Raw genomic sequence first — 15,598 nt, 5'->3', positions numbered from 1 at the left:
ATTCAGTTTGTTTGCTCAACAACTTGGTATGTGTTCTTCCTGAGAGGAAGGACTTCAGTATATGTTTACTTAGAGCTTTTAATTTATACTTCCTTTCCTTTTAATTGGTGTCTTCCGATCTAACATCAGCTGGTGAACATAGTATCTCACTCAAACTCTCTCAGCTGAGTTGGCAATAATTACCCCCACCATCACCTGACGTTGAACAGACATCTGGAGATGGCTTTTGATTTCTTCCCTGGTGCTTTCTAGCCATATGTAGAGAGTGATTTTTTTATTTGACATACAGTCATATTAATTATTATCTCAAAGCTGGAATTAGGTTAATAATTTCATGTTAAAAAAGAAGTTCCAACAGCCTTGCCTAAAACCTCACTGAATAAAAAAGCCTACACGAGAAGAAATTCCTTCATGAAACCCGAGATTGTCAGAGCACTGTAGTTCCCCAGTAAGCCTGGTATCTTTGAGACAAGAAAGAAAAGGTCACATGTCCTCTAAAATCCCACATTTGCTACACACATTTGCTACAGACATTCCTCCTTCTATTCTTTTGTTTGTGCAGTAACTAGATACAGCTACCATGAGACTGAATTAGTTTGTCCAGATGAGTGAGGAAAATAAATGCCCACAGTCAGATTTTATCTACTCTGTCTCTCTCTCCTCTCTCACTCACTGTCTCTCACTGAGGCAGTATTGAAAGTGATCCAGAAATATGGCAAGGATTGAAAATGATCCAGATTTTTTAGAATTCACCCTCTCCTTGACAACGTTAAAATTACAAGCAGCAGTCAACTTTTACAAGATACCCTTATTGTGTAACATTTATGGGCTGCCAAAAACATGCTACAACTAATCAGATAACAAAGGTGAAGAGAAACCTTCACCTGCCGTGCAGCTAGCAGTGAATACACTTCTTATTTTCATGACATTTGCTGGCAGAAAGGGGTTGGCTTAAGGCAGATCGGACTAACCTTCAATTTGTCATAGCGCTCACTCAAAGCTGCCACCTGATGATCACGGTGCCGCCCAACCAGTTTACACAAGGCACAGATTAACTGGTCATCGGTCACGCAGTACATATTCACCTTCTCATCCTCGTGCTCCAGGCACATCAGCCCCCGGATGTGCGAGTCCGGGATGGGCTCAATCAGACGGTGGCCTGTAAAAGGCTTCTTGTTCGGGTGAGTGGCTTTCAGGCACTCGTCACAGTAGGACACTTCGCAAGTGACACAGGTCTTCACAGCGTCCTGGGCAGGATCCTGGTCACAGAACTGGCAGAGGACCTTCTCGGCAGAGGACATGGTGTTGGCGTCAAAGGCCCGCTCCCTGCGGGTCTCACTGGGGGAGTTGGGCCCGCTCACTGATGCTTTCTGAAATCTGTCGATGATGTTCTGCAGGGTGACGTTGCGCTTGAGTCCCTCTAGACCTCGCTGGCTGAGCGTGATGACATGCCGGCACGTGGGGCACTGGAAGGCGCTGATGGACTCCACAGGTTCGTTGGTGGCACAGTGTGACACCAGGATGCGATGGGCACAGTTGAAGCAGAGGCTGTGTGCGCAGGGCAGCAGGAGAGGGTCCTCAAAGAGCTCCAGACAAATAGGGCAGGTCAGCTCCGACTCCAGTGTTTCCATCTTCAGGCAAAGCTCTCCGGTGTCATCAGCAAAATCCAAGGAAGCTGATCAGCTATCTGGAAACAGAATGTAAAATTTGATTAGGCAGGAGGGGTCAGCCACGGGTGGCTGTCAGCTTCAGATGCATCTCAGAACAATTCCAAACACAGGGCATGGAAGGGAAAACGCGTGTACATTTCCAATGTTTCTCTCTCTACTAACTGGGTGGAAACCCCCCAACATTTTTCTCAAGTTCCAGTCACCGCATGTAGGCTTTTTCTTTTCTTTTTGGTAATTTTGACCAGTAATTGAAACTAGAATGTACATAACTTGTATTTAATCAGAATAATCCTACTATAACACAGCCGTTTTTTACCTTGAGTTGAAAATTAAAACGTAGAAAGGTTCATTAATGAAATGTGCTCAGTCGTGTGTAACTTTGAATTTATGAACTTACATATTAATGTGTATGTGTTTTGAAGGACTTGAATTCTGTAATACCAAGCCAGGCTTTTGAATCAGAGAGGCAGTCGTCATAGGAATGGGCATTAAATGTACACAACACACACAGATTTCAGTAGAAATAATCATGTTTAAATACAGGATGTCATTTTCCAAAACATGTTCCTGAGAAAAAATGTGGACTCCCACCAAGATGATTTTGATAGAGGCAGTCATTTTGGTGTGTGTTTGTTACTTTTCTGAGTAATTCTATTGTTTAACACAGCAGTGGGGTACGGGTGGGCAGTGAAGAGTTTAGAAAAATATCTGGGAGCCTTTTTGGAGCTCCAGTGAGTTTGGTACCAATGACTAATATTTAGAAAAACGATTTAGTTCATTAGAACAAGGATTTGGATAGTTATCACATTCATTTGATAAGTTATAACAGTAAAAGCAATTACAGTCTAAAACACAGTTGCAAGTGGCTTGCAAGGGCTGTTGAGAGACCCTGTGCAACACTCCTGGCCTAAAATCTTCCACCCCAGGCTTGTCACTGTCACCAGCCCCAGGTCAGGGTGGCAGGAGGTCCCGCCTGACACTCACAGCATTGTTAGCCTGGGCATGACCTCCACCAGCTTTGCCCCCCCCCCCGCACTGACAGCCACCTTGGGGTGGCTCAGCTCTATGCTCCGCTCACCATAAAGCCCTTGCTGCTTTTGTGAACTCCCACTGCCTCCCTTCAAAATGGGAAGGCAAAGAATCCCACACAAGCCCTGGTTCATTAAGGTGAAGAGGCCTCCTGCTCATTAGCAGGCCTGGGAACCAAGCCTCTTTGAAACTTCTCCCTTTCAAGACCATTAGCAGAGGTCTGCAGAGCACTGGCGGGCATATTAGATGCAGCCCACTGCGGACTGTGGGAGAATAGTGCAGTTCGCCCAGTGGTCGTGAGATTCAAATCACTAGCCAGGGGGCGGGGGGGAGGGGTCTCAGTGGGAATTAGGGGAAGCCGTCTCCTCCAAAGCTATGTTTAGTGATTCTGACAATCAGTCGTTTGTATTCACACTTCTGCTTATTTACAAAATTCGCAATTTCTAGAACACGTTGACTCTTTCTGAAATAGCATCCCTGTGAAATACCATGTGGTACCGAGGTGAAACAAGCATTTATCTTGCTACCAACTGAATGCAAACTGATCATTAAAAGTGAAATGTATGTCCTGAGCCTGTTGAAAATTAAGAAGCTACCGGCTTTATAAAAGCCTTCAACTACTTGCTAATATTTAGTACACAGGTAGGTGTGATTTGAATGATTAAAGTTTATTCATCTTCCCACAGCCTGCAATGGGAAGCAACCCTAAAGCAGCTTCTGCAAGAGACAGCCAGCTCCACTTGGTCTCAGACCACTCTTTTTGTAGAAGACTCGGAAGAAATTGACTCTACTTATTAAATATTGCTTTGATTAAACATGGAAAAAGAATTATCTCTGGAACAAAAGTCCTCTCCCTTTCAGTCAGAAGACTATAAGGGAAAAATATAGCCTTCTTCCTCTGATTCATTCTCAAGTGAAGTAAAAATACCTTTTGACCTATCTCAATAGGAAGAGAGGCCAATTATGTCTGGACAGCTGTGATAATTATGTTATTAACTTATAATGTAATTTTTCATTAACATATAGTATTTGTCCATGTTTATGGTCCACAGTATTATAATTCAATACATGGGAAAACAGTGTGGAGGTTCTTCAAAAAATTGAAAGTAGAACTACCATGCAATCCAAAAATACCATTCCTGGGTCTAGATCCAAAGGAAATGAAATCAGTATATCAAAGAGACATCTGTACTCCCATGTTCATTGCAGCAATAACCAAGAAATAGAAACAACCTAAGTGTCCATCAAACAACAAATGGATAAAGAAAATGTAATACCTATGTACAATGGGATGTTATTCAGCCATATGGAACTGGGGGATGCAACATTAAGTGAAAGAATGAAATCAACGAGGCACAGAAAGGCAAACACAGCATAATGACTGTAATTTCAGTACAAGGGCTGGGGTCCTATTCCAGAATGTCACCATCAGAACTTTAAGAGCTGATTCCATTGTAAATCCCAGTGGAATGGTCAGCATTTTATTTTCTCATTCAGGAGTTAGTTACTGTGTGCCAAGTACTGACCTGGCTCGAGACACCACAATCTGGTGTTCTTGTCAGTACACCTCTATTATCATGGGCTGGGCCGGTATCATCTCATAGTTGGGTCATCATCAAGACATTTGTAAACTGTCTCTTGGTTTCTGCTCACCCTTGCCCTTCTCCCTGCAGTGCATGTTCCTCTCAGAAGCCTGTTAAAATGTAAAAAGCCCTGCTTGTTCTGTGCTCTGCCCCCAGGAACTTCCCACCTCAGCCAGAGAGAAATTCACCAGAAGAAAACCAGCCCGGAAAACCCCACTCAGACAGTGAGCTCATTTCCTCCCACGCTACTCCTAGCTTGTTCTGCTCTGGGCAAAAGCCTCTTTATGAGTCCTCAAACATGCCAGTCACGTCCCTTCCCTACTCGCCCCCACATGGCCTTCAGAATCCACATGACTCTGTTCCAGTGTCACCCCTGAAGATGCATAAAAACAATTTCCCTACTCCCACCCTGAACGCCCATTCACGACAGCACTCCTCCCCCGTCTCAGTTTGTTTTTCTCCATAACATTCATTGCTGATGTTCTCCATTAGTTTGTTCCTTGCCCTGTCTCTCCCTATTATGCCCAGCAGTAGGATATGGAGGCTATGAGATGAGAGATTTTCCTCTGCATTTTGAGGAATGTACCAGAAGCACCTTAGTGTTCAACACACAGTAGGACTTAAACATTCACTCATTCCTTTGAATCTCTTTTGTTCCAGCAGAAACCAAAAAGAAAGCAACATGACTTTTTCCTTTCACAAAAAGGATAGAAGTTCTTTTAGAACAGAAGTCAGCAAATTTTTTCTATAAAGAACAGGACAGTAAATATTTTTGGGTTTGCATGCTATAGGAACACTCAATTCTGGCCCTGTAATGCCAAAGCAATCACACACAGTACAAAAAAGAACGAACGTGGCTGTGCTCCAATACAATTGTATTTACGAAAACAGGTAATGGACCAGATTTGGCCCGAAGATCTTATTCTGCTGACCTTTGTATCAGAAGGTACACATACATAGCTAGCCAGAATATAAAGTGAAAATCATTCTCAGAGAGGTATGAATAAAATGCTATCTGGGCAACAATGGCGGAGCCAGACTTGGACAAGAGTGTACACGTTTCCACTGCTAGTGGGAAATAATGTGTGATGGGATTTTACCTGACATCAATGGAAATGATGTGAGTTGAGTGCTTGAGGCAATTCTTATAAGAATGATTTAACAGCAGCTGCTCAGATCTGAATCTTTTTCTTTTATCCCATAGCACTTGGCATAGTGCTATGGGCAAATGTCTACACTGTAAATGGTTAATTGTATTAAATGGTGACACAATATCTAGATGTGATGAGAGAGGCTGAGCCAATTTTCCAAATCTTTGGCCTGTATGCTGCCAGAAAGGAAGATCTTTTGATTTGATGTCTGTAAAGGATCCCATTTTTTCACTTTTATCCAGATTTTGCGATGATAAAAGTACCATTTTCTTTAAGATACTCAATAATGTCTTACACATGTCATTCTTCCCTCCAAAAAAATATCATGGCTTGTTTTCTAGATTTCTTTTAAATAACTTTCTAGAGAAACTAAAACACCATTCATTCTTTCACCAGATATTTAAGCCCTCCTATGTGTCTGGTCATGGGTCAAGCAGGGGTAATCCAAGGCACTTGCCTCTGAATTCATGGTTCAACAGAAGAGGGAAAATATGAACCAAAAAACACCATGCAATGTAACAAAAGAAGCAGACCAATGATATATGTGGAATGATCAACGCTCTATTGTAGAACAGAGGGACAGAAAAGGCTTCCTAAAGGAGGGAATATGTGAGGCGGGTGTCAAAAGATGAATACGGTTTCAACAAGTAGACAGTAGTGGATTTATGCAAAATGTTATCTTTCTTTTGTCTTTTTTAACCTTCATACTTTAATTTTCATACTGTCAAATTTTTTTAAAAAGCTGCTTAGTCTTCAAGACAATAGAAGGAAATCACACATGCGTATTGTTGTCAGGAAATTCTATAGCTCAACATTTTTATGAATGGGTTGATTGGTCTTCATTCAGAGGAGGATGTGGGTAATCATGGGAACTCTTGCAACAAACTGGGAATGGCAAAATTCACAGCTCATATCTCTGCCCACCCACAGCTCTTATGTCTACGTCAAGGCATAAAATAAGGGGGCAAGATGGAAATCGGACAGGGGGTCCATGTCTAAACTGCTAGGACGATCGGCATACTATTTCTTTTCTGCCTGCCTGTATGTCTGTGGATGGGACCCACACATGTTCTCCAGGGTTCCTCTTACATTCACTCTAATCACAGAGTTACATCCACTCTAATAGGCCAACAGGCTGTAGTGAAGCCTGGGACACATGGATGGAGGCCACCTTCCTTTAGAAACTTTCTTGCAAATTCTAAAAAGCATTTTCTTAACATGGAAAATTAAGCTGGCTGTGGTGATGTACACCTACTGGTGGCTGAGGCTGGAGGTGCACAAGCTCGAAGCTAGCCTGGACAACTTAGAGAGATCCTGTCTTAAAATTAAAAAAAAAATATAAAAGCTGTGAATGTAGCTTAGTGCAAAGGCCCTAGATTCAATTCCCAGTTCAGACAAGCAGACAGACAGACTGATAGATAGGACAATCGATAAATGGCTATTTTGGTCAACAGTGTTGTGAGTGCACCTGCCCTCCTTTCCAGCTTTCTGTCAGTCTATGTATGACTGAAGCTGTACTTTTCAAATTTTCCTCTATCTACTGCTGACTTCTTCCTCCTGTTAACCAGCCTAGGTGTTTTCTAACCATCTATACATCCTTCAAAACATCCAACCAGGTTGTTCATTCACTTCATGGACTGACTCTCTGAAAGTGACCCCCAGGCTTCTATTCAAAGTGCCATCTAGAAATCCAGTTCAGCATTAAGGGTTCTCTACTCCATGTACTGTAAATGGCCTAGACTCAGGATGGGCATCTCAAAGAACACACCACCTTCCCTCCCAAACTGTTTTCTCTTCAGGGCTCCTCATGTACTTCCAGCCTCCTGACTGGCAGAAGTCAGAAATACCCCACATTTTCTACTCCTTTCTCTTGGGGCAGGCAGAATCCCCGAACCCGGGGACATTTTAGGAGCAAGGGGAAATGAATGTTGCAGATACAAGTAAGATGGCTAAACAGATGACTCTGAGATAAAGAGAGATTGGCGGGGATCATCCACGTGGGCACATTGGAGGATCACAAGGCTCCTTAAAAACCGAAACGGGAAGCAGAAGAGTCAGAGTAAGAAGATGGACCAACCACGGTTTCTCTGAACATGGAGGAAAGAACAACAAGCCAAGGAACGCACTCATCCTCTAGAAGCTGGGACAGAAAAGAAAACGGATTGTACCCTAGGTAAGGCACCCCGTAGATATTTTGACTTTTGGCCCTGGGAAATCTGTGTCAGACTTCCAGTCTCTAGAACTATAAAATAATAAATACATGTCAGGCTTAAAGCTAAGAAGTTTATGATAACTTGTTACAGCATAGATAGGAAACAAAAGCACTCTCCTTCTCCAAGTCCCAAACACTATATATATATTATATATATATTTGCCAGTCTTTCATAACTCTTTGAATTGGCTTCCTTCTTTCTGTTCACATTTCCTGTGTTGTTCCAGACCCTCTTTGCTGCATTCTTAGACTATTACAAAAAATCCCTCTAATGTGATTTATGACCTCCAACCTTTCCTTCTCCAGTATAATCTTTGTAACATGCTTCTGGCACCACAGCTTTTTCTTGTCACTTGTTTCAGCGGCTCAAAACACAGAAGAACTCCCTGATGCCCCAAATGCGAGTCCTTATCTCCTTTTCCACAGCTTTTTCATAGTTTGCCCAACATGCCTTCACCTTTATTCTCACTTGCTTCCTAGGCCAGAGACCCAGTAAATGGGACCATTTGCTGTACTTACTCATTGCCTTTGCTTTTTTTCCTAGCACAAATCATTTACTTATGTGAGATGGTTTTTGTTTCATGTTGTTTGTATCTCTGCTTGTTTCTGCTTTTAGGATTTTTTAAAGCTGAGAATGGAACCTCTAGGAAACCCAAAAAGTCCTGGTCACTGTTGCATTTGGCAACTTCATAATAAACAAAGAAGAATTGTTTAAAACAACCACTCTAAATAGTGTGATGTATCTTAAATGTTTACCTTTAAGGATTGCAAAGTAACCCTTTAAGGTAAAAAACACAAAGGGATAGATTTATCATATTCACAAGAAAACTAACATACTTCTTGAATAATATTATTTCCAGCTAGGCCGGGTGATGCAGGCCTGTAATGCCAGTACTGTGGGAGGCTGAGGCAGGAGGATTAAAAGTACCAGCCCGACCTGGGAAATTTAGTGATTCAGTGAGACCTTGTGTCAAAATTAAAATGGCTGGGGTTATAGCTCAGTGAAAAGGCCCTAGGATCAATCACCAGTACCCCCCCCACACACACATCCTAGGACACAATAGAGTAGTCAGTAATAGGACCCAGGTTTAAAGATCTGTCATTTATCTCATTCTTTCAGTGTAGTCAAACTCACTCTGAGGCTGCTGTGGGCATGCAGGTGCTCAGGGATGAGCATGTGCACGCTCATGCGCATGCGTGCGCACACACACACACACACACACACACACACACACACACAACTCTCCTATGGAAATAACGTTCATAGCCTAAAGTTTTATGCAAACAAGAATGTGTGGCCTGAGCCAAATGACCACATCTTTGAAACCCCTATGGGAAAATCTGGATATAAGAGGTTCATGCCTCGTAGGGTTAAAGAAAGTCAATCATCAGATAGATAGGAAACTGGCGGTGAGGGCTGGCAAGATGATGGGACCATGGCACCTGAGTGATGGCTAAGCATCTAACTGACCAGTTCCTGGGCAGAAAACTCCTGCCTTGCTCCCTCTGGGCTCTAGGTATCTTCATCCTGAGGTATCTTTCTGCTGAAGTAGCACTAATCTCAGGAGGAGGATTTTCCCAGACAGAGAAGGGCTTGCTTTTTCCCAAGGCACAGGATATGGGAGAAAACACTGAAGGAGCAAATTCCCAGTGCAAGAGGAAGGAAGCATAGGGACTTCCTCAGCTGCGGGTTTGGGGCTTGGGAGGGGAGTGGGGGGGATTCAGAATGGAGGCTCTTCTGGATTCATGTTATAGGCCAACATCGGGAAAGTTAAGGGGATTCATATCTGTTGGAGTCATCATTTTTGCTTTGTCATTTGAAATAAGAGATATAAGTTGTGTGTTGACCTCACAAGCCAATGGAAACAAAATATTTAAGCTACAGTCCATACTGTCACAACCCTTGCTACCATCCTGCTCAGTAGCTCATTTTAGAATTTCACTTTTCCTTTTGTAGGATCCATACTAAGATACAATCAAGATAATCTGCACCTTGGACAAATATCTAGAACTCTAGTGCAGATGGCGTGTATTGTCAAGTTTAATCCATGGCCAAATTTAGTGCACAAGCTTTCTGGTTCGGATGTCAAGAATAGGGAGATTTCACCCATATGCTCAAGAACTAGGCTGAGAGTTAGGAATCTTCAGACCAAATGCATTCTCTGAGATTAGTCATCCAGAGTTCATCACCAGTATATCATCCATGACATTTTCCTTCCCAGTTTCTCTTAATGGAGACTCTGGCATTTTGATCATAAGAATGTCCTGTCCCTCAGTGTATCCCTACATGTGCTCTGTGACGTCTGCATAGTCTACGAAGCATAATTATTTTCCTCATTGATGACTTCACTTCCAGTCCCTCCCCATACAGCGCTGAAATCTTTACCCATCAGGAAAATTAATGAGGCATGAAACCAAGGAATAAACATGGATACCAACATTGAGTGGCCAGTGAGCAAGTGTTAATACCAGGTGGCTCTCAGTCACTGCCTGGCCGACTCCCAAGGCACTTCCTCTGGTTATTTTCCAAATATCCTCTGGAATATGGACACTAAGCTTGTTAAATTTACAAAAACATAACTGAGATGACAGAAAACAGTTCACATTGCACAAAGTTATACCAAGCTGCATGATAACTATTCCAGGAAAGGAAGCCCCTAAAAGCGTCACAAGCAACAAATATCATGAACAATCCTACAAGTAACTGAATGATTTGAAAGGCCTACATGATCAAATCACTGTACTTGATTGTCCACACCTCTTGCCCCCTGTTCACCTAGGGAATTAAGAGTTAGTTGATTTATTGCTATTTGGATTTTTGCTATGACATCATCCCTGTTATAGAACTGTATAGAGGGAATTTTTTTTAAAGATTATGAAATGATGTTTCTGTCTTGAATCAGCAGAAATACTCAGAGGGCTGAAAACAACTCAATGGTACAGCAGTGAAAATCAAGAGATTAAATTCACAGCAGCGTCAATCCAAAGATTAAATTTAGAAGGAACATGCTCTCAGCTCAGACAAGCATAATTTCTCAATTCAGAAAATTATCTGATGACCTTAATAAAAACCAGGTGCTATAGCCGAGACAATTTCATCAAACAGAATATTTTAAATAACATAACACTCAGCATATTCATATTCAACCACACAGGTTAGCATTTAACCATGAGTTATATAAATCAGCAAACAAACACACTAATTCAATACTACTTTACTGCTTAGTACCCTAGCCAATTTGACAAGCAGGTGAGTCAATAAAGGCAAAACAAAACACGACAGTGAAGAGATGGAAAGAGAAAAGGAGATACAATTGAATACAACGACATTCTAACAGGTTAGAAAGCGATACCATAATATAACCTGTTTTCCACTCCAAATTATAGCAGAGAGAATTACAAATGCAAAAATGGAACTTAAAGCAATAATACAAATAATACATTGAGTATGAACAGGTTGAATAAAAGATGGTCCAGTAACACTCTCCAGGTACTGAATGCTACTCTGAAATATCAGTATGGCTAACCTCTGACTGTCAGGACACCCAGATTCACTTGTTGAATTGATAGCAGACAACTAAGAATTTTTGCCAAGTAACCTGGAGGAGACCAGAGGGACTGATTTTAAAAAAAAAAGCAGATAAGCACGGATGCTAGCCTCAAGTTTTACCACAATTCATTCACACAATAAACATTTTCAATAATTTTTCATTTCTTCTTTATTCTAAAGAGTGCTGAAATTAAAATCATTTTGCCTGATACCTGACATGAGAAGCAGGGAAGACTTTTAATCTCATTGAACCCTACCTGGTAGAATTCATACAAATTAAGTTAAACTGTTCACCAAACCTTTTTCTATACTTCTACATCTGCCTATAACGTGTTCATTTTCAGGAACTGCATCTCTAGGACATTCTTTAAAGTAATCACGTTCTCGCCTGACCATGCATCCTGATTAATAATGAATGAGCATTCCTGAAAAGAATCACTTCGAAGTATGGCAGATGTCTGTGAGGATATAAAGTCTTTCATGATCAAAATTCAGGGGAAATGGGAGCTGAGTCACACAGACTGGTTATTTATTTGAAATCTAGTCTTCCAAATTTCCTTAACAGAATGCTTAAATTCTCCAGCAGGAGGTTCATTTATCCAAGCAGACAAGCAAAAGACACAAATGGCAAATGAGAAAGAGCAATCCTGACTCCTGGAGGAACAACTGCCCTATCCTGCCCTGTCTCAAGTAGTGAAAGAACCTTCTGGGCAGTTGTAGAGGTGCAACTCATTCCTGAAAGACCAATAAACAGGTTAAAAATAGAAGCCAGTACACTGGTCCTTAAGAGTCCTTTGAGCACCTCTCCAGATCCTGATAAACAGACCCCCCCCCCGCAAATACCCACCAATGGACTGCACACTAGTTCTTTTTGAAGAAACATCGCCGTAGACAGAGGATGGGGACCCACGAAATGACAGAGAGGCCACCGAGACCAGATGGTGGGTGGCAGGCAGTGCTGAAGCAGTCCTGTGTGTCTGTGAGAGCGTCGACAGTGAAACACAACAGGAAAATCGGCCCAACAATTCCAGGAAGGCCAGCTCCACCTCATCCAGTCCGCCAGGGTTGCCCGAGTTGAAGAATCAACTGCCTTTTCCACTGCCCCCACTGTGACTTCCCTATTCCCTCGCCCACTCAGGGCTCAACTGAAACCAAACGAAAAGGCAGACCAACTCAGGTCAACACCCACTGCCTTGTACGTACAAAAAAAAAAAAAAAAATGATGACTTGGCACTGGGATCTGTACTCTCCGTGCTTACAGGGACCGGCGGCGGCGGCTCCTGCAGCCCAAGGCTCCATGCCAGCTCTCCTCGCTGCCAAGGGGACTTGCCCTGCAGACCTCTGGGGTCAGGCACAGGCACTTGCCTCCCTTGCATTCGGGCCCTTTAGACACCCTGCTGAGCACATTTTCAGGTTATGTTCTAGGTTGGTTTATTCATTTTTAAAAATATATATTCATTTTTTGTTTTCACTATCTGAATTAAAGTATACTTTCTGAGTTTTTAAGAAAATTTTAAACCTAGATCAAAACGAACAATTTCGGGGCTGGGGATTTAGCTCAGAGGCACAGTGCCTGCCTGGCAAGCGCGAGGTCATGAGTTCGATACCCAGTACCAGAAAACAAACAAACAAACAAACAAACAAAAAAGAACAATTTCATGTATAGTACAATAAAACACATTTTTGTAAAATTTAAATTGCAATGGATCACCCTGATCATAATTGAAAATGTATGTATATATGAAATACCTACATATGTATTTACACACAAACACCCAAGTTTTACATACATATATATGCATATGTGCATATATCAAATGTGTATCCAGTCTTCTCTTGGTTCTATTTTTCTGTTTGTTTGTTTGTTTTTTGTTTTTTTTCCGGTACCGGGAATCGAACTCACGACCTTGAGCTTGTCAGGCAGGCGCTGTGCCGCTGAGCTAAATCCCCAGCCCCTTCTTGTTCTATTCAGAATTGGTTCTAAGACTCCTTCCTAAGGACACCAAAACCTGAGGATGCTGAATTCCTTTATATAAAATAGTATTTTCACAGAACCTACATACATCTCTCATACTGTAAATATTACCTATAACATCTAATAGAACGTAATTGCTGTACAAATCATTGCCTTGATATATTGTTTAGGGAGACATAACAAGAAAACAAGTCTATACATGTTCAGGACAGATGAAATTCTTCTCCATGTTTTCGATCTAAGTTTGATTGAATCTGTCAATGTAGGACTCCTAGATACAGATACATACATAATCTGTGGTGTGGCCCAGCTCTTGACTTCAGTCTCCAAAATGGCAAAGAAAGGGTGTATTGAGAATGGAAAGTAACTATTTAAAATTTGATTGTCTGAAGAAAGGGAAGTGGTCTTCCCCCACCCAAAACACTTGCCCTACACTGAAGCTCTTTGAAGGATGTTGCTTATCACTATGTAAGACAAGAAACTGCAACTAATGAAAATCATTAGGAAAGGGTAAAAAACACTGCATAATTCACAATCCTAGACATTTTGACTCCGCCAAAGGTGTTTAAGCAGCTTTCGTGATACAGGGAAGCAGCAGACAAGAGCTCCTTCCTCGGGTGGCCCGAGAGCATGTTGCAGCACCTATTTTCATGCTGTTGCAACACCTCATGGTAAATTAAAGCAAGCTTCGCATGTTACTACATAAAAACACAGCATGGATTGTCTTAACTTAATGTCTCTCCAAACTGTACCTTCATTTGCCTTTTAACAATACAGGGATTACTCAATTTCACATAAAGATAACTTACTTAAAAAGTTCCTCATTGCGCATGGAAGAGATACACATGTCACAAACTAGAATTTTAAAGAATTTTTCAGAAAGAGAAAATTTTTAGTATGAAGAGAAAAAAACCAAAATTTCAAAGCAAGATAATAGGAGGGTAACAATGGCTAATACAATGCATATTGTTATCTTCAAATTAGTTACTCAGAGTACAAGATATAGGCATTTAATTGTCCAAACAATACTAGCACAAAATTTTCTTTTCAATTAACTAAGAGAAATTAGTAGTATAACTACTTAACTGTCTGTGTGTGTGTGTGTATACACACACACACACACACACACACACTTCTCTTAATTTTCCCTTCCTTCTTTTCTCCTTTTTTCCACCCGTTTGTCTTTCCTTTTTAAGTTTCTTCCCATTTCACAATATCTGTTGCACATTTTGGATCTTAATTACTCTTTCATCTTCTCACACTAGGGAGACAATATGATGTTTACACATGTACATCTGGTTTATTTACCTTATGAATGTGCTCTCAAGTTGCATCCATTTACCTATAAAAGTCTTTAGTTTATCCTTCTTTATGGCTGAGTAGTATTTCACTGTATAAAAAGACCATATCTTTTTTTATCCATTCCTTGATTGATGTCTATTTAGGTTGTTTTCAAGATCTAGCTATTACAAATTGTGCTGCTATAAATATGAGTGCATATATATCATTGTGATAGGATGTTTTTAATTCTTCTGGGAAGATACCTAGAAGGGAAATAGCTGGGTCAAATGGGACCTGTCATCCTAGTATTTAGGGAATCTCCACACTAATTTTCACAGAGATTGCACCAGTCTGCACTCCCACCAGCCATGGAAAAGTATTCCTTTTTCTCGACAGCCCCTACAGTGCTTGTTATTGGTTGATTTTGTGATGATGCCATTCTTCCTGGGGTGAGATGGAATCTCAGTGTTGTTTTAATTTGCATCTCTCAGATGAACAAATGATGTTGAACACTTTTTCATATATTTATTTGCTATTTGTATTTCTTCCTCTGAGAAAAGTGTGTTTATTTCAGATGACCATTTTTGTATTGGGTCTTTAAATTTGAGGGTCTGATATTATTGAGTTCTTTATATGTTCTCGATAGTAATCCTTTGTCTGAGGAACAGCTGGGAAACATTTTTTTCCCACATTGTGGGTTGCCTCTTTCACTCTGTTGGTGATGTCTCTTGCTGTGCAAAAGCTTTTTAATAAGATGAGATCCCAGTTATTGATTTTTGTGATAGTTCCTCTGCGATTAGGGTTTTGTTCTTTGCCTACACCAATGTCTTCAAGAGTTCAACCTATTCTATTTTCCAGCAAATTTAATGATTCTCTTTTAATATTTAGATCTTTGATCCATTTTGAATTTAGTTTAGTGCATGGTTAAAGATATGGGTCCAATTTTAACCTTCAACATGTGTAGAGCCTGTGTTTCCAGCCCCACTTATTAAAGAGGCTATCTTTCTTCCAGTGAATGTGTTTGGCTGAGTATACCTGCTGTTCTTTCTCCATTTTCTAATCTGTTCCATTCATCTTCAGGTCTGTTTTTTTTTTTTCCCAGTACCATGCTGTTTTTATTACAGTAGCTTTATGGAATAATTTCAAG

The 15,598-nt window shown here is 41.0% G+C and overlaps 1 protein-coding gene across 4 annotated transcripts in view; it reads right to left on the bottom strand.

The window, feature by feature from the left end:
• The window catches only part of Mid1 (midline 1), a 338,517-nt gene that overhangs the window by 100,857 nt on the left and 222,062 nt on the right, over nucleotides 1–15,598 (bottom strand). For 2 of the 4 annotated variants that reach the window (XM_005411393.2, XM_005411391.2), the window contains exon 2: nucleotides 972–1,687. In XM_005411393.2, coding sequence (XP_005411450.1) covers nucleotides 972–1,631 — 660 coding nt within the window. In that variant the 5' untranslated portion in view covers nucleotides 1,632–1,687. Of the gene's footprint in view, nucleotides 1–971; nucleotides 1,688–12,042; nucleotides 12,319–15,598 lie in introns of those variants that run through there. The other 2 variants (XM_005411392.2, XM_005411397.2) reach the window with 2 other exon arrangements.

Source organism: Chinchilla lanigera, unplaced genomic scaffold (genome assembly GCF_000276665.1).
Source record: "Chinchilla lanigera isolate Chin_1 unplaced genomic scaffold, ChiLan1.0 scaffold00143, whole genome shotgun sequence".
Taxonomy (NCBI): Eukaryota; Metazoa; Chordata; class Mammalia; order Rodentia; family Chinchillidae; genus Chinchilla; species Chinchilla lanigera.
Note: the sequence above shows the minus strand (reverse complement) of the source record. Positions and strands in the feature narration are given on the sequence as shown.